At 42.0% G+C, this 21747-nt stretch overlaps 2 protein-coding genes across 2 annotated transcripts in view; both read right to left on the minus strand.

The window, feature by feature from the left end:
• CRTAM (cytotoxic and regulatory T-cell molecule) overlaps positions 1–9556 on the minus strand; it is an 18342-nt gene extending 8786 nt beyond the window's left edge. Inside the window, exons 1-3 of the mRNA XM_019546901.1 lie at positions 9508–9556; positions 4257–4403; positions 967–1119 (exon numbers count right to left, since the gene is read on the minus strand). Coding sequence (XP_019402446.1) covers positions 967–1119; positions 4257–4403; positions 9508–9556 — 349 coding nt within the window. The remainder of the gene's footprint in view (positions 1–966; positions 1120–4256; positions 4404–9507) is intronic.
• A 2172-nt stretch (positions 9557–11728) lies between these two features.
• The window catches only part of UBASH3B (ubiquitin associated and SH3 domain containing B), a 105548-nt gene continuing 95529 nt past the window's right edge, over positions 11729–21747 (minus strand). Inside the window, exons 13-15 of the mRNA XM_019546902.1 lie at positions 20110–20216; positions 18321–18430; positions 11729–17436 (exon numbers count right to left, since the gene is read on the minus strand). Of these exons, the coding sequence (XP_019402447.1) occupies positions 17299–17436; positions 18321–18430; positions 20110–20216 (355 nt within the window). The 3' untranslated portion in view covers positions 11729–17298. The remainder of the gene's footprint in view (positions 17437–18320; positions 18431–20109; positions 20217–21747) is intronic.

Here is a 21747-nt window from a genome sequence, read left to right on the forward strand (position 1 = left end):
TGATTTTCAAATCTTATAGGTTGGCTCTCATCTCTTAATGGGGGCTCAGCCCCATGAGCTTCCCCCTAATTCAAACCCTGATTTCTGGGGGAGAAACCAAGGCAATTTTCCCTCCTGCAATGACTGAGCATGAAGGAAACCAGGAATTTGGTTGATGATGCAACGAACTGCACTTGGATTAAGTATCCTAAGACACTTCTGGTGTGGTTTAACCCTGGGACTGGTGCTCTGGACTCCTTGAATGTTAGAGATATTTAGGCACCTGAAGATGCAGAAAGGTGGCTATGTACTTATAAAAACATCTGCCCCCCTCATGCCTACTTGCTTGCTGAGCTGGTGCTGGGCTCTGCCATTGCCTGCTTCCATTCATTTGAGCTCATGAAGGAGTTGGGGCTCTTCCATATGCTGTCTTTGTGTGCCACGGATTTAAACAGGAGTCTGCGAGAACTGGTCTGTGATGCCAGGACCCTCCTTAACCCCAATTCAATTACTCAGAAAGATTAAGAAGCACAAATCTTCCCTAACCAAGTAATTTTGACAATCCAGTTGTGTGAGCCACACAAAGAAATAGCTTTATTTCTTCCCAGTGACTGCCCTCCTCCTTTCCTATCTTTTACTACCCACAGATGTTACTTATTCATGGCATGGCATGTCTGTGATGGTAACAGTTAGACTTCAGAGATGCTTCCTACTTTAGAAGACCTGGGAATTGGGAGATTGGTCCCTCCCCAATTCCTGGGAGAGACGGACAAAGGGTCTGCAAAGGCTAACTGCTCCAGAAATAAAGGTTATTGTCTAGTTCTCCTCATTCACATACACCAATTGTCACTGAACCCAGTGAACGCTACAATATCAGTACTTAAAACGAAAGTATAATGTGGTAATCTTTTGTTCTCAGGCAGAATGATAGGAGGAGCCTAGATTTTATTAGGTACTTATATATTTCACTCTTTCATTGGGACTTACCTAACACCATAACATTCACAGTCTTCGTTCTGATGGGTGTGCCATAGTGAAAGCATGTATACACACCCTCGTCCTGTACTCTTACTTCAGACAGGCTAACCAGTAATTCATCCTTTGAATAATGGATAAGTTTGAACCTCTTGTCTCTCAAACCTGTAAGGGGGGAAAAAACAAGGATGGTGTAGTAAGTCCCTTGGCTTAAGGGAGCTGAGAGCAACGCAATTATGCAAAGTGATAATGGGGGGGAAATTGGTTTTATTAACCATGAGTGAACTACTTTTAAAAATTCATCTGCTTTCAGTGTAAACAAATAATTCTACTGCGAAACATTTGTAGCTGGAACTGGGAAATACAGATGTACTGATGACTAAAAATATACAGTATGTGGAGGTGGAAGTAACGTAATGATTTGGCAGATGGAGGTCTTGCGTACAAGCCCAACCTTTCTGGCTCTCGGTTAACCAGAGGTTGTGGTTATGCTCTGCTACAGACATCCTGATTCATCTTGTTCAGATCATTTAATCTCTCTGCCCCTCTTCTCCATCTGTTAAATGGGTATAACTTTACCATTACTATAGCCGCAGCCAAGACTGAGGCCCCATTGCACTTGGTTCTAATTCATATAATTTATTTTAACTGAGAAATCTTTTTGGGGTAGAAACAAAAAGTGAGAGGGTAGATAAATATGGAAATGACTTGCCCTGTATCAGACAGCAGGCAAAGCTGGTTCGCAACGTATATTATTTCATAGACGTTAGGGCTGGAAGGGACCTTGTAAGATCATCGAGTCCAGACCCTAATTTGATTCCCAGTCCATCATCCTTTTCACCAAAACATGCTGCTTCATCCTCTTAGACGTTCCTCCCTCCCTCCCTAGGGCTGAATTCATGTACACTTGTTTGTGGCTATCAGATGCCATGATGATTTGGGTTCTCTAAGTGGCTAGAAAGGTGAAGCTTGGTGAGGTGGAAGGGGCTGCGCTGTCATGAGAACTGAGACTTGAGGGAATTGAGTTCTGTTTCTGTCTCTCAAAATGACTCGCTAACTAGGGACAGAAATTACACACAAATCGGTGTAAGCAATTGGAAACCAGTTCAGATTTGCAACACAACAGCAGCTTCAGCAATTTTGAAAGTGGTTTATATGCACTGAACTGGTTTAGGATGTACACGGTATCAGACTTGATTGATTTAGGTTAAATTGGTTTATTGCGCTTCTGTCCTAATCACTCTGTGACCTTATATGAGTCACTTCACTTCTCTGGACCTTACTTCTCTGTGACTAACAGAAAGGTAATGATAACGTTACACCTTCCTCTGGATTCAGTAACATTTTTGCATTTGCAAACCTTGTTTCTAACTTTGATTAATCAGTCTTCCTTTAATGAATGCTTTCCCTAATTATAGAGATCCTTCAGCATATTAATCCTCTGTCTGGCTACTCAGCCCCTTCTTTCCTCTTTCTGCTATGTGACCCCTTAGTCTGAGCTGAGCAATGTGCATTGATTCTCACCACAATCACAGCAGAGAGAGTAACCATGTGCCTTTTAAAGTGAACTGAAATTGAGGAACTGGACTTGCCACCAGGGAGACTGCAAGACCTCAAACTGATAACTTTTAAAAGCCTTGAAAAGCCTCGTGGGGAAAGAAAAAGAAAAATAAAATATTTGGACTAATAAGGAAAGTAAAGGAGCATTTTAATTGTTGGAAATGACTAAATGTGGAGAAAAAAAAAAAAAAATCAAATTTCTGTAATCTGTGAAGGAGAGCTGGGTTAGGCGCACGCCTCTAAAGAGGGTAGAAGAAAATGATTAATCAGGCAGTTTGTCACAGAGCTTCTTACAAGAAGCATTTATGGGATTTATTCAGAATAAAAATGAGTGTCTGCACGTGGTGCAGAGCTCTGTTCCTCCACTAACATGGGAGAGAAGCAAAAACACTGATGTTTTGATCGGGGTTTTTTACAAATGCTTGTCCTCGTATTTGGTAGTTATATAATACTATACATTCAACTAGGAGATTATCACACATCCTTCTAGGATTACGGCCAAATCTTCAGCTGGTATGAAATCGGCACAGTTATGCTAGCGAGGATTTGACTATGTAGACTGCACTTGATAACTTCTGTTGTGTATTGTAATACTGTGTCGGGACTGAAGTCAAATTGGCAGGATGTTTGCAAATGCCTGAGTGCTGTATCCACTAAAGGACATAGGCCCTGCTTAGGTGCTCATGTGGAGTTTAGACATGCAAATCCCAAATTATGATTCAAAAAGTCCTGGTTCAGGTACTAAGACTCATGAGACATTTCCCTGTTCAACATTAGCTCCCCAGGCGCCTAGACTGCAGGCCTCATGATAACTTTGCTCTCAGAGGTGTGTCCAGATGAACAGATGTGCAATATTGCAACACAGATGTGCAGTATGCAGCACCACAAACACAGCTGCAATGCTGCGCACACTGCACATGCAGGTGTTCCCAGGGTCGGAAAAACCCATGCCTAAAAAAAGTGGGGTGGCACTGGGAAGCATCTGTTGCTGAAAGAAGTTCCTGCACCTTGTGCCATGCTCCCACACATGCCTTCTGCTGGCTTCTGGACAACCACAGAAACCTTACAGTGCCTGGCAGAGCTGGTTTAAAGGAGGCTTTTGGTGCTGCAGAGGAATTTTGTGCTCTAGGTTCTCCTGGCAAAGCTTTGTAGAACAGACTAGTCCTAAAAACAAGCAGGCCCCTTTGTGATGGGCAAATGAATGCACAAAAGATAACAGAAAGACACTCCCTAATCCAGCTGACTGTCTAGGAATGATGAAATGGTATACGGGTGCAGGCAGGACCTGGGAGGGGGCAGACAAGGTAACTGTGGATATGTTTGTATAGCTTGGCAGTCGCCACAGCTAGAGAAGTCACTGGTCACCCCACTTGTTAGCAAAGCATTTGCCTCTGATGGAGAAAATAACAATGGGGACTGTAAGCAATGGATCAGCCACTGCTGCCTGGATCAGTCAGATAGCATCAACAGCATGTTCAGACCTTTAAGACCAGGCCATGTTTCTGCACAGGGGGTAATGGTGTTTGTGGTAAGTATGGCTCATCATTCGAGGCCCATTTCACACACTACTCTGGTGGGGTTTCCATTTCATCAACCTGCTGTAGGAAAGTGGCTTAACTGCACACAAGAACTAAATGGCTAGGCTCTAGCTGAGTCAAATGGCACATTAGGTGGGAGCTGGGCAAGCCCACCCTTCCCCTTCCTCACGGGGAAGGAGCTTGTGCTGTGGTTTTCACACTTACCCCGATGGGTATTTAGAAAAATGATGAAGCCCTGCGGGTTTGACCACTGCAAGTGTGATTTGCTGTCTCCAGGCACACTGCAGAGTAGCTTTAAATCCTTTCCCTCCTCCACGGTCACACTTTCATTGTGAACCTCTTGAAAATCCCCTGCCAAAGAAAACAGTTGTGAAACATGAGCTGAAGCAAAGCGGCAGCCTTTCTCAAAGCACGCTGTACCAGCCCCCTGCTCTTTTTCTAGAGAACGTTGCATCTACATGGAGCTTGACTTTTATACTAACATTAATCAGAGCAGTAAAATTATACCAGTATAACTCCCCATATAGATACTTTTAGTCCAAAATAAACTTCTTAACTGGCTCATCCACGGATGAGAAGAGGCTTCAGTATTTTCATCTTTTTGACCTGTAGGATTTTATCTGAAATTCCCAACAGAACCAAGGTTTGGGGCAGGGGTTTTGAAGCTGAGGCTTATCAACCTAACAGGCCAGTGAAGACAATAATAGATTCGTTCAGCGAATAAAGTCTCTTCTAATTATTAGTCTGGACCAAAGTTGATCCAATGACTAAAGAGGATACACTCTGAATTACTGAGCCCAATTTTCAGAAGAAACGAATGGCTGTGGCTGCCACTGAAATTAATACCTGTATACATTCAGCACCTCTGAAAATCAAAGCTATTCTGTTCAAAAGCTGCTCCATTGTCGTAAACTGGAACGGAGCTCCACCAAAGTCCAGATCTGAGGCTTTGGCCCAACATGTGCAACTAAAATGAGATTCTGTTTTTTCCTCCTGTTTGGCTTTACGTCCAGGCAGTAAATCCAGGCTGTTTCTTCACAGCCAGAATTGATCATGCTGAAATCTGCAATATACTTTGTGAAAATGATTTGTGACCTTAAATGAAGTGCCTCCTCCAAGCGAATGCTCGTTGGAGAAATTATGAACAGCAGCGACTGTATCGGAGTTAAATAGGCACTTATGGGAATTTGTTTTTCAATTGGTGTTTTTTCAGGCTTGTGTCTGCGCTGAGTGACTAGTGGGTGGAAGGGCTCTGAACTTTAGGGAAATGATTTTTGTCTGAGTTACAGGAAAGCTTTTGATTTCTGCCTTTTTAGTTTTACTTCAAAAAAAAAAATCAAAAAAAAAAAAAAAAAAATCAATGTTGTATGGCCTTCTAGCTGCCACTGAAGTCAATGGAAGTTTTGTAAGGCAGCTGGGGATCTATAGCCCCATCTCACTCCAAACTTGATTACGTGTGCTCTCCCAACCCAGAAGTGGCAAAAAGAATTGACTGTTTGTAAAAGGGGATGCTTTGTCGAGCCACATAGATTCCTCTGCTTTCTGTCATCCGGGGCAATCTTGTCATAATTATCTGGCCTTGTCAGCCGATATTGCTGCAGAACAGGCTTGTCTCATGGGGCTTGGGAACACAGCACTGAAAGAGGCTACCTGGGCCAGGAAACCCAGTCCCCTCCACTCGCCTGCAACATTTTTAGCTAAGGATTTCCCAAAATGGCCACTTGAAATCTTCACACACAACTATAAGGCACAAAACCAGAAATACAAGGAAGACTCTACAGCCTGCTAACAGATTTAAAAAAAAAAAAAGGAACAAAAAGCTGGGGGGCCAATGCCCTGTCACTGCAATGGGATTGGTTAAATGGTTAAGATGTAATATGCTTAAAGCAGGTGAGGAAGAGGACCAGGCCCCACAGAATTTTCTTCCTAGTCTGGACAGTACTAGTAAGCACAGAAGATGCAGTCTTGTACTAAGGAAAGACTCCTCTATTTTTCTATCCTGACTTAGCCTTGTGAGTTATGGACTATTAGGCAATACCACAGGCTTGAGTCTTCTTCATTTTAAGCTAATAACATTCCATTGATTTTCTGTGGAAATGTTCTTGAATTACAACCATGTAAGTAAGGGGAGACCTGTCATTTATATTCTAGCCCAACCACAGCTGTTGGACTTAAAGCAAGAATTCATTCAAGGCAGCTCAATGGCTTAAGTTGTGAAAAAAGAAGAAGATGAAAGAGCTATGCTCAATAAAGAAGTGGTGCCTTGATTAATGATCTATATATTGGGATACTTGGTAAATTCTAATTACTTCAGATTGTGTGGTCAACCCATTACTGGCATTATGATCACATTTCTGAAATTCATTCAACAAGCATGGCTTTAGGCTTCCATTTATATTATAAATGCCAAAGCCATATCCTAGGTGCTCAAGACCAGCCAGGAGCATGATGTGCTCTTTATTAGCTGTATTAGCATTACTGGAGGGTGCACAGCCAAACATTATCCCCATTTACGTAACTTGAAGCTATGATTTAGGAAGAAATTGCTTCTTTTGGGATTTCTTCTATTAAAGTATCTTTTGGTAGTACATGTTCTGTTTAAGTGACTTTGACTTGTATTACTTTCAATACCTTTTCCAGCTCCCAGAATTAAACTTCATTACAGTGAAAAGGACCCAGTGTAATGGGGAAATAACAATAAGTTAGGTTTTCAGGGTTCATGGCATTTGGAGGCCGTAGCCAGAGGCCTGGTGACCTCAAGTAAAACATTTTTGTAAGTCCCCTATACTTCCATTTATCAATGTGTCACCAGGTTTGTTTTGTTAGAGTAGCTCAGACAACTTCATCTGTGGTTCTCCACAGGGGCCCTTCTGCATCTATATTTACTATTTCCTGTCACTTTGAGCAGGATGAGGGGGGTGGTGGGGTCTCTCAATTCACACTCTAAGGTGTGAGAAACAGAGTCTGAATGGTAAAATGCTCTTTAGAATAAAAGAAGAAAAGAAAAACCCTCTAAATTGGAGATGCACAAACTTTCCACGTGAGCAAGTGGGCCTTTGTCGCCTATGACTCATAGGGCAAATCCACTTCCCTGCCAAGGACCAACTTTGCACGGTGCTATCAGCAAGTGGTCCTGAAGCAGTGGTAGCTGGTCATGATAGGATCATCCTGGCATAGGGACATAGAGAGAGAGCGAGCCAGCTGCGTTAATCTGAAGGCAAGGTAGACTTGAACCTTATAGATGTGTATATATAAACTAATTTGTGTGTGTGTGGCACAAGCTTTTGTGAGCTGGAGCTCACTTCATCAGATGCTGTGAAAGGTTGTGCACAAACCAGACGTGCATAAACACAGGCAGATATTTAAACATACATATGCATACACGGATGTGCATAGGGACATACTTGAGTGGTTTATAAATAGCTATCCCAACCTGACTTCCTGTGGACAGATGCAGGAGAGATGGGGTTTTGCTGTATCTTGCTCAACTACAGATGCTGTAGTGGCCCCGAGGCTAGTTGGCACGTTGAATAAATTGGAGCAGCTTTTGGGGATTCCCAGTGTGCTGGTTGTGGGGAGTTCCTGACAGCACTGCCCCGTTGAAGCGATACCGTCTCCATGGGGGATGTTAGGAGGAGGAGGACAAATGAAGAGAATCCCATCAGCTTTTTTATGGCAAAATTGATCAGCCTCCTGGGACCTGTTCCCACAGAGCTGACCTGTCGTCTGGTTTGGCAATGTTAATACACTCTACTATCATGAAAAGCCCTTCAGTCTCCTGCTTCCAACCTCTGCACACTACTATGGTTCACAGCTGAAAAGTAATCTTGCAGTAAAATGTGCTTTTTTTGGAGGATAGGATTTCCCTGACGAGGGGAAGCTGCTCATAGCCAGGTTCAGGGGCTCTGCTCAGCCACGGGGACCTTGGCATCTGTTGTTGAGGAAGGACTGTTTAAGCACCTGCACATTCAGCTTGTAATCGGGAAGCAGGAGAAGCCAGCTCTGTCCTCTTCCCTGCCCTCTGCCTGGCTCCGTGCAGCCAGGCTGGGGAGCAAGAAGCAGGAGAACAGAGATGAGCGAGGTTAGTTCATGCCTCGTACAGCTGTTGATCGAGGCAGAAATCATTGCGATACTGCATGTTGTATTCCTGTTTTCAAGGTTGTCTTTACGACCATAAGGCAATTACCTTTTACAAAGGTGAAATTTTGGAGCACAGTTCTGTGGCAAGGAGTGAATTCTGCCGCCCGTTTAAAAGCTGCAGAGTAAACGGGGCCTTGCCTGTGTCTTGCTTGATGATACGTTAGACCCTCATTCACTTGTTCTGAGGCCAATGGTGCCCACTTTTGTTCCTGACCGGACAGAAGAGAGTAGTCAGCCCCATCAGCCTGTCGGACGTCTTCAATAATACTGAATACCATTGCCTCGCTAGTCAGAATTTGTAGATGTTTAATACCGCGTGGACATCTCCTAGACCAGGTACAAGGGAGACTGCCGCCACCACCAAGATAACCGTATCAGTTTGGGTGAAGATAAAGCTGACCTTTTCAAAGGATTACCATTATGTAAACTAGCACAATTACTAATAAAGAAAACACTAGAATACCACCTTGTAATATGTTCTTTTGACCATTAAGTTTAATCTGGACTCTAATTCATAACAGGTGAATAAAACTATAGTGATGTTCTTTGAGAATTAATGCAAAGAAGCCTTCCATTATTACCGTGATAACATGATGCCTTTCTACAGTTTCTGCTCTGAAAGCTTTAAGAAATGGAGAGAGGGGATTCTTTGGGATTTCATACTGGACTCTGCTAGGACCACACATGCATGACTTAATGATCAGAAATGGAAACGGCAAGGATTAGGAGCGAACGCTGCAAGGATCCTTATCTATAGATGGCGGATGTGCTCGTTCCATGATTTAAACCTCAAATCTCTATTTGACTTGTCCACATGTGATCCTTGCTTGGGTGTGCAGGAGAGATGAGATGCATCCTAATCTGCATCTTGTTAGAAGACTAATAATACCAAGCATTTATTGCACTTTATGGTTTTTAAAGCATTTTTCAAAGACTAAGTTACTCTTTGCAGCTGCTGTTGGCTCCGTTTTATGGCTGGGCAAAACAAAGGGTCATGCAGGCTAGTTCTGACCATGACTCATTGTGCAAAATGAGAAGTTTTAGGAGTTCCTGGCTCCCAACCCTCCTGACTAAGCTTCCAGGTCTCATAAGGTGGGTGATTATCAACTGGACTTTAGGCTAAATGGATTTTAGTAGCCTTTATGTCACAGCAATCCCTACTAGAAAAGGCAAGTGAGAATAATACAATGTAGTTAACAACTGGAAAAAAAAAAAATGCATCCTGCAGTAGGTTCAATGAAGTTCTGAAAACAGAATAATTCGGCGTAAGAGCTTTTAAGGCAGAGGATTGAATAAAGCAATCAATGCCACTTACCTTGCAGCGGTAACAAAGGCAACAGGCAAAGCAATGTGATGAAAGTCATGTTGCGGTGTGTAATACAGCCCGGCTGCTACTCTGCACCAACTTCCTCTTTGCTGTAGAAGCACAGACCTGCTCTTGCTGCTGGTTCCTTTTCAACGGGGTGGGGAGTGGATTTACCATGACTTCATCACACTTGGGGCTCTGCCTCCCTCTCCATTTTCTGTTGGTGTCGCCTAGCCTCCTACCCTCCTACTGGGTGGTTTCCTTTCCCCTGATCACTGGCAAGAAACTTGAATGACCTCATGTATGTGCTAAGAGTGTAGGGTGGCAGGTGTTGTGACCTCTTATCTTGTATCAAGTCACACTTGGGCTTGAAGGTTGTGGGGGGGGTGTTAGGAAAAAATACAGATTGCTGGGGAACCAGTGCCCAAAGGTGCAGGAGATTTTTCATCAGCTCTTCAGAATCCCACCCTGCATCTTTTAGGTGCTTAAATACCTTTCAAACAAATGCACCCTAAGCTCTGTGCCTTGTCCCCTGTTTTTGTAAATGGGCATAATGGCACTGCCCAAGTGCACAGGGCTGTTGAGAGGACAAATGCATTGGACTGTGAGCTGCTTTGATACTAAGGCGATTGATGCCACGCCAGTACCTTAAGTGTGTGTAAGTAGGGTGTATCATGGCCCTATGGCTGTAGCTTGAGGGTCAATAAAGATTGCACTTGACTAGGACTCCGTCCTGGTTGCCGTAAGTATTTCCTGACTCCTTAGACAATGGAGCAGCTCCCAGTGCCCAGGTCAGCTACTCCTCTAGGTGAATGCTTTGTGGGTGGTGTTTTCAGTGCTGACGAACCCAGCCAACAAAAGCCTTGTTACTGCGGCACAGAGAGTGAACAGATTTGCTGTCTTGCCCAGAAGACCAGTGGCAGAGTAGAATAGAGTTTTGTCCTCTAGTAATCCTGGAAGTTTTCACAATGATCCTACAGGAAGTTGTGCATGTTGCATATGCCCATAAACCCACATGGCTAGGTTTTAAACAATGCCTGTTGTTTACTGGGGTTATTTTTATATGGTGAGTGAAGTGCTGAGGGATGTTGAATATGTTGCAAGATGTTGAAATGCTCCTTCTGGGTAGCAGCAAAAAATTTCAGTGCAAGTGTGGTCAATGTTGGCAAGAAAATCTGCTTGTTAATAAAGAAGCTGGTTTGGCTAAAAAAGATGGTGTGTCCGTAGGAATTGTGTCTGAACGAACTGGAAGAAATGGCTAATTGTGAATACACTGTCTGTTGTGTTTGCTAAAAGATGCAGTTTATTAGAAGCTTTTTCTCTTTGTGTTTTTCAGACTTTCCATCAACGCATGCAAATATGTTGCCTCATTAGCATTTGTCCAATTGACAAGAACATAAGGCTTTTATACTGCAGCCATAAAATAATCGGCTTTGAAGAGAAACAGGAATGCCAGGCAATAGCATTTAATATAATTAGGAAGCAAAAGGGATAACTGGAGCATTGTGAAAACTGATATTGGAGGAAAATCAATGAAAAGGAAGATGCACCTAATGAAGGAAGTATCTTTAGAAATAAAATTAGCACTTCTAATCTTATATACCTAAAACTCACACAGGTTACTGTATGGAAAAGAGATCATCATTTGGGGCCCAGCTCTATTTCTGTTGATTTCACTGGAAGACAGATCAAATCCTTGAAGTCCTCTATATATCAGTAGTATATTTAGTAACCCCGAGAAACTCTGAGCAAGGTAACTCGCACAAGATGCAGCTGACTTCCTGGGAAGATGATCTGGAAGGGGTCTATGTGCCGTATAAATTCTGCTGAAGGCTTCAAAATGGGATATCTGTGATGCGCAGGACTTGTTGCTCTAGCTTTCTGCACTGGGTTGTAATTCACTATATGCTTTGTCGGAGTGGTTGCTCGAGATTCACTCAATTTAGGTAGGAATAGGAGGTTAAATGTACTCGATAGGCAAAATATCAGCCAAAGGGCTTTATTCTAGATGCACAACATCTTTATTAAATCATCTGTCAACCATTTTGTTTAGCTTTTGAGAAATCCATTTAATGTAACAAGCAAATCAAAATGTGGTGGTGGCTTCAACATTTGTTAGCACTTGAAACTGAGATTTAAATAAAAAAAAGAGATACAGATGTCACAAGGAATTACTGCAATTATTTGGCAATACAACGATTGTTTTCTTTAAACAACAAACATTTTTTCCCTCAAATAAATACAATCTGATCACACAGAAAACCTAATAAACAGAACTACACAACAGCTTTTTAAATGGGGGGGGGGGGGAAGAGAGTGTGTCCATTGGAAAAGATCAAGTCTTTGGAATGGCTCACAGAAAAACTTCAGAAAGTACTTTTTAGTGGGAACAAAATAAGTTAATAAAAAGAAGCTGGCCATATATTTGTCCATTATATTATGTCATCTCATTAATACTCAAGCAGTAAATGTGTTCAGGTATTTGAGGAAGCAATGTCATCTAAATGGCATCTGAGGAGTGTATGCAATCAATTGCATTTACAGCTTGATTAATCAATTATACCTCATTTTAAACGTATTTGCTGCTAACCTAATTTCATGTCTATTTAAGATTAAAATGATGTTTTCTGCATTTAGAGAGGTGTTTTTGTTTTTACTACTAGACTTTTTCTTTCTTATGAGTAATTGTCTTATGGAATTTCAATATGTTTTAAGTATTGAAGTATAATCACAAATACAGCAAATCAATTCTCAGTCCCGTGTTTAAACTTTGAAAATCATTTGGCAGCTGCCTGACTAAAATATCCTGTGTCCCTCTTTTTAAAATGAATGTGAATGTAATCGGATGCTAAATATCAGCCCAAGTCTATATACCAACTATCTATATTATGTCCTCTCCTGTATGCATCTATAGGAATGCAATTTAAGTGTAAATTCTGTGTTTTACCCAAGTTCACAGCAGTGTGTGTACAACTTACCACTACTCTGCAGCATGTTGACATGAATTGCAGTTCATCTATATTTGAGTATGTTCATAACCTACCATTGGTTCAACAGGGCAGGTCACTGTTGCTTTTAAACTGTACACTTGAGAAGCAATGCCTCTAGGTCTCACAGCAAGGACTTCAATTAACTGCACAGAGAAGGATTTCCCAGCAAAGATAGATCTGAATTTCATCTAATATCAAGTTCATTTTGCATCCTGATTCAGAAATGCACTTAAGTACTCTTCAGTTAGCTTCCACTTAAATTCATGGGATGTAAGCACCTACTGAAGTGCTTTTCTGAATCAGGGCCTTAAGGGCTCGGCACCGTCAGCAATAAAGTGTCTTTAATTCCCACGGAGGTCGATGGCAGTTGAGGGTAGAGAACACTTGGCAGGATCGCAGCTTGTGTAGCATGGTCCCTAGCCCATTGAAATTATGGGGATTTTTTTCCATTTGCCTGAGTGGGCTTTGAATCGGGCCCTCCACTTGTAAGAACACTATATAACTGAAATGCGGGTGGGGGGGGGGGGAAGACTTCCATTTCAATCAGCTGTCAGCTAGTTAAGGGGAAAGGCTGCATTGATGACGATGCTATATACAACTACAAACCCTCTTTAAAATAGAGGCACTCTATACAAATCTAACAGCATCAGAGTCCCTAAGGTATTAATTCCAGGCTGGGACGCTGCAAGCTAGATTTGTCTTCCCTTCCTCTCCTTGCAAAATCGCAACTTTTTTTCTTTGCTACAAAATGGCTCTCTCTTTGGTTACAGCAGCTTCACTTCTAATGCTCAGAATAGCCATAATAAAAAGCAATGAATGCCACAGAAAAAGTTGGCTGCTCTTAAAATTTTCTCAAATGACTTTATAGAAATAACAGTTCAAACCTTCAGCTAATGCATAGGGGCATCGGAGTCTAGCAGCCCATTGGGCTAGTGTGGTTAAGGCACAACAGCTTCTGTAACCGAAAACTCACAAGGGAGTGACGTGGCTGGAACGATGTCTGCCATCTCCATCTCCCCTGAATACCCATTCACATCTGGAAGGTGGACTTGAGCGTGAAGCTAAAGCAAGGCTCAGATTACTGAGCTGTAGCAAGATGCCCTAATCACTTGGCTGCCATGCCCCTCTGTAAATAGGCATAATCTGCTGATTTTTTTTCAACAGAGCGATGCCCTTCACACCAGCTGGAGGCCTGGCCCCAAGAAGGAGCTGGCTGCAGCTACCTGCACCCAATATAAAGGGAGCTTTATAATGCAGCACCCTGCAAACATAGCACCCTGTGTCTGCAGTAAAATGGCCACAAACAATGGACAAAATCATATATCACTCAGCACAATGGGAACAGTGTGTCCTGTGTCTGGCAGAGCCAATGGTGTGACCGGTAGGATCTCATACGTGTCAGTGGAGCCTGCGTGGGCAAAGGGGTACACCTGCATTTCTGAGTTGGCAGGATCAAGGCCTTTGGCTGTTGCAACCCCATCTGCTGCACTTAAGGGCCGGAGGTATAGGCAAAACATTCAGATAAAGGCCATACTACAGTGGATTCAGGGCTCGTGGAACCCAGCAAGCACTAGAGAAACCTTTGAGTCAGATTTCTATATCCTTTTTTCTATTTTACTATCTAAGCCCATCTTTCACCCTTCTTGTGGCTGCTGACCATCTCCACTTATCTGCAACTGCGCTTGACTTGGACTGCGTCTCTGATTCTCATGTTGTTTTTGACGCAACCCCAAACCTGGAATTTCCAGTTTGCTCTTGCAAGATTTTCAGCCTTATTCTTTAACCAGAAGGCTGGATGAGTATCTAATGACTGCGGTTACTCTGAACTGAAGGGAAGGGACTTGATCGGACTCCTGGGGAAGTCAAAGGAAAGACTGATGTTCGTTCCGGTTGGATCAGAGCTATGCTCTTCCAGGACAAAACACAAAAGTGCCGTTGAATGCACAGCAATAAGTGGCAATGTAGCCACATGGGAAGCAGCAATACTCCTTCTGAATTTTCTAAATAAATTATACATTCCTTTAAAAGTTTTTATCTCCCTTTCAATAATGCATTGAAATGGTTTTAAAATGAATAAAAACGTATCTTATTGGCACTAGTTTCTTTAACTTAAAACCCCTAATACAGAATAAAATACTCAAGAAAGTATTTTTGCTTTTTTTTTTTTTTTTTTTTTTAAGCTCAGATTCCTGGCACATGAAATTAAAATGTGAGATCAGACTGCAATTGCCGAAATACTTTCCCAAACATCCAAAAATATACTTTTGTAAGATGAGAATAATTTTGAGGTCTTTCCCCCCTTCTCAAACTGAACTCTTATTTTAAAATACTAACTATATGTAAGGATCGGTTACAATATTAAACATTTTATGCATATAAGTTTTGTTCCATACATATTACATGCTACTGTCTAAACAAATTCCTGTAATGGTGATTAATAAAGGTTGAATCTGGATAGCCTGTCACCAGTTTGCATACATGTTACCCAGCATACTATATTATATCTGGCAAGCCTGCAGCATGTAACAGTAGGTTATCCACATAATTAAATATACACCAATAGCCAAATCTGTTTTTGGTTTGATTGTCATTTATTTATTTAATTTTAAATAAATGCTGTTGCAAGTTTGCAATGAGTACGCATGGACGAAAACAAGCAGTAAACACTCTTCAGAAGGTCTGTACATAGCCAAAAATAGTTTAAATTATAATTAAAAATAAAAGTGACAGTAATATAACTGCACAGATATCAGCGCAGTGTCTTTCTGTCATATAAGTTATCTCCCTGACTTTTCAGTATACATCCCTGGTATAATAATGCATTTACGAATGTCCTACAAGGTATTACGTATACTGTGAGTGTATAAATAATGGACTATTGTTACGTGTCATGAAAATGTACATATTGCACAGAGTGAGCTATTTGTTGATTCAAGTTCTGTACAGTATCTGCTATACTTCTCTTGGTAAGCTCCATGTCATAAGCTAGTTGCTATTATTCTAGACCGAGCGTAGCTAACGCCTCTGAAATTCTGATCTTGCACTGAAGCCCACAAGACCAGATTTTATCTGTTTCAAGAAGGAAGGGAGTGGGCTCTCTTTAGGTTAATAGGGTATGTTGAACATGAGGCTAAATCTGATCTCACTGAAATTAATGTGATTTTATTTATTTATGTATTTATTTCCCCCTCATGGTCAAGCCTAATTGGCAGGGCTTAAAAACCCTCAACCTAATAATATATATGGATAGAAAGAATAGACGGAATTAAGTCCCAATTCTGGAAAAAGCATATGTTTTCCTGTGTGCTGAAGTCCGATTCAGTTCAATTTACACATGATCTCAAGCTATGTCCTGAACTAGGGCCCAAACAGCAAATGTTATTTCGAAAAGTTTTCGGACTCTCATGCATAAGCCAATCAGATTACTGGGAGTCAAAGACATTTTCTCTGGTAGCAGCTTATCCCATAACCGCCCACTTGCATCCTCCTCTGAAGCAGCTGGTGGTGGCCACTGCCAGAGACAGGATGCTGGACTAAAAGGATCACTGGTTTGATTTATGTTGGCAGTTCCTGTGACTTCAATGAGATCAAGATGTTAGCTCAGTATGAAAAAGTAGCATCCTAATGGGTCTAGTGTTTCAATTTCTTTATTACAATGAACTGTTTCTCCGCTCTGCTTTGTATTCCAGACAGATAGCACATAAACAGTAAAGAAAAGGAAGCAAAGTAATCAACCCGATCTGAATGTACAGCTTATCGTTTTGACCTTGTAACGATCCTCAGAGAAGACTGCTTAAGCTAGGGCTATACGAAATATCCAGAAAGGAGTGAAATTCATGCCTGTGCAGAGGTCTAGCTTCAGAACTCTGTGCATCAAGCAAGACCCTGTTTTGAGGTCTTTAGTGGAATTCAGTGGTTATGTGATGCTTAAATTTTATGTACAGGAGTGAATTTTCAGCTACAGAAATCCAAAAGCCTTCACATCTGGAATAATGTCTATCTCATTCCCATTTGAGAAGAAAATGCTCCAGGTCTTTACTCAAAAATGGTCCTGTTGTTTGTGTGTGAGCTTAACCTCTTACCACTTTGAGATTCAGAATTCTCTTTGGACACTGATCCACGTTGTACATCTTTAGCTATCTTCAGGCATTTGCAACATGCCCACCAGCGTGATATCTAGGCACCTAACACAGTAAGGAACAGGAATAGTTCAAAGTTACCTACAAATGGCATGCTGAGCTGTTTCTTCTAGCTTGGTAGAATATCTTACAGAATGTGTTGAGTGTATAGGTATCCTGGGGGAACACAAAACTGCCATTTAGCACAATCTGGGGAAAGTGAAGAAGGTGCCAACATGGCCCAGAACAAAACTGCAAATATATTCTGCAAAATTTTGCAACTGAACCTCACTCCCAACCCCTGAAAGTTCACTATTTTCACAGTCCTAGTTATTATTAACATCGTGCTGAAGGCAGTGAGAATTATTTTGTTATCTGAGCTCAATTTTAAGAAGGAAAACTGTATCCAGGCTCTGCATTCCTGACCCAGCGGAGATTCCCTGCAGTGCAAGCACCTGGCTATACACTCTTATATTCCTTCCATTAATTGAGCCCTTTCCTATTCACCTAAGTTTTTGATGAGATTTTTTTGCATGAATGTGACTCTACAGGAGAGATGCTAGAACAGCTGAGTGATCCACCTAAAATGTTACAAATATATATATTTTTTCCACTGTCAATAAGCACAAGATATAAGAGACATTCTCCAATGCTTAGAAAGGCCATTGTTTTGCTTGCTTGTTTAGCTTTGTCTATTCTTGCAATAAGGTCTCTCGCCAGTTAAAGCCTCCAGTTGGTCCGTGTGTGAGAGGGAGGATGGGGGGGTCTGTAAGTTGCCAAACCCCTGTATCTCCCAGTTCTTCGCAGGAACAGAAGCCCAAGTATGGAATCTGCATCAAGAAATATTGAAAGAAAATAGAAAGGCAGTGAGTAGTGACAGAACTGGAGCAAGGATGGGGTTCTCAAACGGCATTACAATTTTCTCTCCAAAGTCACTTGGGCTCTCTGGAGAATTCAATTCAGAGTTCAGAAGATATTTACAATCTGATAGAGAGCAGGATTTGGGTGGGACTTTCAGATGCCGTTTGCAAAGTATATCTCTGCAGGCAAACTATCATCAGGCCAGATGATAACTTTGCAGATCTAACTTAAAGAGTTGCCGTAAGGAGTTGTGTGCACGTTGCAGGGAGCAGGGATAGATTGGCTAACGCTATTGCCAGAAAAGCCAGTACAGCTAAGGGAGGGTGATCTGGATCCTATTCTAGCTCTCATGTCTTCAGTGTGAAAGTTTTCTGCTACAAATCTCCGTTTAATAGTGATAACAAGCAAGGCCAAAGACAAGATTTCCAGGTCCCAGGCTGTGCTTGCAAGTGCTGAAACACAGACAACACTGCAACACGCAGTCAGTGAGGCAAATACCTGTAAGTGGGCAATGTTATTTTTCAAGTTACTTCCCCGAGTACACCAGGACTCTGAAGTGGCCTAAGAAGGAAAACTAAGATGCTGCCATCCCCAAAGCATAAAATGCAGTTGCAACATGCAGCCCTTTGTATGCTTGTATTTTGATCCTGTGTTATCCGTCACAAAAGTGACATGTAAGATAAGCTTCTTAAGCCAATCTTTTCCACTTGCATAATTTCCTAAGTCTCTGAAACTCAGACAATGGGTTGAATTAACTGATACTGGGAACAAAGTCTCCTCTGCAGTGTAAGGAGATTTAAATTATTACTTTAGTTTCATTAGCCGGAGAGCTTTGCCCGCTGTTCTTAATTACCTTTCTGACCATCTGTACAAAGTCCTTCGAATTCTGAGGCGAGAGCCCCTGGAGCTGGCAAGTACAAGCCTCAAGAGATGATGCATGGGCCACTATCAAAATGTTATTTCCTGCAAGAAAAGGAATAAACACAGTGTTTGGGGTACATTTGCATTCGGGAGGAGGGGGAGAAAAAGCAGCTGTCCAAGGTCGATCCTGTCTATTTATGTCGCTTAGCCATGTTTAGTGTCGTATCTAATGATGCAGTCTGTATATATGGAAAATATTGCTTGCTACAAATACTTGAGACATTTTTAATGAAGTGCGTATGGCTGGAGGGGGTTGCAAATTCTTTGCTGCTCTGATTTTTTTTTTTTTAAAAAGAAAAAGAAAAGAAAAGGACTCTTTGAAGAAAAAAATTTGAGAAGGGGATTTCATTTGTTTTGCGTAGGTATTTTTTTTTTCCAATTAAACCTATTTTGGTTTCTCTACTGTACAAAAAAACATGATGAGTTTTGAACAAAAGTGGAAGTTTCCCACTTCATTTTGAAATGTTTAGTGGAAAATACTTAACAGGATTACAATCAGACCTACTTGTGCTCAACATTTTTAAACCCAGGTGCCTGAAGGTTATTCAGCTACTTAGAAAATGCATCCGGTCACAGCTGCTGAATGTCCCTGTTTGATTTCAATGCAAGTTTGGAGCACCTCCTGAAAAGCAAGTCCTTTTTATTCAGCTGGGTGGATATGTACCCAAGATCCTAATTTCAGGCATCCAGGCTTGATAATTGTAGCCTATATTCCTAATTCTTCAGATGCTGATACTTCAAACTGGAAGTGAGGTGCTGCATTAATCCAGGAACAGTGCCCAAAGCTTTCCTACCCAAAAGTGCTTTACACACAAGTGCTAATTATGTCTCTTCCCCCCTGAGGCATGTACTGTCTTTATCTTTCAAACGGAAAAGCAGAGATGGAGATGGCCAGGTAAAAATTGTAAACCTGGCCAGGGATTTTGGATGCCTGACTGTTAAATTCAACCCGAGGCATATTAAAAGGGTGGCTAATTTTCGGTTATTCAATGCTTATGCTCTGAAAATCAGGCCCCTTTTGAGGCGTCTCAAGCTAGGCATGCAAAAATTGACGGACTTTAGATGTTAGCATTTGGCCTCTGGGCAATTCTACCTGCTTTCCTGGGACAATGATTTCTGAAAAGCTGTAGGAAGGATCAATGCGACATAATTACTGACGTGACTGGGATTCTAGAAATATCCCATCCCGATGCTTTTCACGTTTGGCTCTATTCGCCCATGTTTATTTCAAGGTAATGTTTGGAGAACGCTCTGTCTCTGTCCCAGTGCAAATTGGGCTGCTGCAGTAGTGATTTCAAGACTAAGCAAGAATGGGGCTTGCTAACAGCCAGACTAAGGCATGCAGACTCCCCTTCCACTTCTGCTGAGTGAAATAGGAGAGTGGAAATATCGTGGTGGTGAGTTGCAGAGGAGACTGCACAGCTTGTATGGGCATTAGGACTCCTAAAAACAGTTGTCTCAACAGGCACCTTGTTCTGATGTGATTGTGGACATATCTGGTAATGAGAGAGAGCAGAATATTTGAAAAAGTTGGGCCTGAAACAACACCTAGATCCATCTGGGTCCTGAACTGCCAGTGTCCTGGGGAGAAGAGTGAGAATTAAATATGCGGTTTTGTTTCAGACACCCAGGTGAATTAAGGATCTCAGCTGCTGTGAAGAACCAGCTCTTTGTTTCTGATCCCTACGGAAGCATTATACAGCAGAAGCAGCACCACTTACCTTTGCCTTTACATTCACTGATGATTTCTTTTGTAACTTGGTAGCTTCTACCTATGTAGGTGTCATAAGACTCTGAAACCACTAACTTGCTGACAGGTATATGAGGTCTACGGGTAGAAAAACAACAATCACAGTAAGTTGGAGAGAGCCTGAGCTGCGTGCTGAACAGGCAATACTGTTTGCTGCCAGTGATAGTCAGCTATGTGAACTGATCAGTAGAAGGGAAATGAGATGCACTTACTTATCCTAGCAAGTTACCATTGCAGGTGGAGAGTATAGGAATATTTGGTTCTTTTTACGCTCTTTGCTAAGAAGACCTCAAAGCATTTTCTGATGATTAAACTTCCCAGCACCCATGTGAAGTGTGCAGATGGGCAAAGCCCTGTGTTAGAGAGGCAAAACAAAACACCCAGACTGTGTCTTTCCTAAGTTATTTTTTTTTTCAAATGTATCATCATTAGAGTCCAGCTCTGCTAGTGCAGTCCTAGAGGCGGAGGTGGTATTTTGACTCTTGTAAGACACTGGGGTCTTAGTCATGGATCTGCACCCTACAGTGCTAGGCACGATGCACCCAAGGAACAAGAAGACAGTCCCCGTCCCAAACAGCTTATGATTTAGGAATAAGGTGAGAGAAAACAGACGGACACAGGCAGACTGAGTACTAGGAAACCATGAGACAATACTGATCAGTGTGGATAAGTAAGACAATGGCATTCTTAATCAGAGCACTGTCTAGCTCTGCTCAGAGCAGAGGTGCATGAAGGGGTGGTGGAAACACAAAACACTTCTGCTGTTTTGGAAATGTGCAGGACTACCTTGGTGAGAGAGATTAATGACCACCTTTGTGCAGGCAAAACCAGTGACTTACACGATGTCTGGGTAGCTAACAACTTTAATGGGAGTAGAGTGAGGGCCAAATATTAAGATGGGGGAGTGGAGAAGGAAAGGGGTGCAGAAGGTTGCATTTTCTATTCACTGGATACAAGGGAAAGCCCTGTCTCTTCCCCGCTCCACCACCCAGTAGCCAGAAGAAACTCTCATTGGTGTCTGTGGGAATTACTCATCCTCTGTGGCAGAACACTATGGGCTCCAGTTTCCCTCACCATCAGACCACACAAGAATTGTTTTGTTTTGTTTTTTTCTCACTAGAAGAATATACCTTATGGTCTTCCCAGAAGGCTTATGTTTCCAGAATGGGCTACGTCTGTGGTCCAACTGCTTCGCTGTGCATTAGCAATATCCTTTTTGGAATAAGTACCGGCTAAGCATCTTGATTTAGGAACAGTATGTATACTGACTATATATTTCCATAGTCAGAAAGTTTAATTTGCAGACAGGAAGGACCAAATACAAGCAGTCATATGGTATAATTAGACATGAAAGGATTCAAAGTGGTTTTTATGCTGCTTTGGTTGCTTATGTCTACTTGGTCATTCTAAAATGGAAAGTAACTCTGGTGTTAGGGCCTATGGTTTCTGGTGATATCACAAACCACAAAAAGCACCAGCAGAATAATTGTTCATCAAACCCGGTGAGGTGGAATTCCCATGCACAGAATTAACCACTTGGGACGGTTTGTGTCTGATATCTCTTAGTGTACAGTTGGTATCCCTCCACTGATGCTTAACCACATGGGTC

Source organism: Crocodylus porosus, unplaced genomic scaffold (assembly GCF_001723895.1).
Source record: "Crocodylus porosus isolate Cpor-Errol unplaced genomic scaffold, CroPor_comp1, whole genome shotgun sequence".
Taxonomy (NCBI): domain Eukaryota; kingdom Metazoa; phylum Chordata; order Crocodylia; family Crocodylidae; genus Crocodylus; species Crocodylus porosus.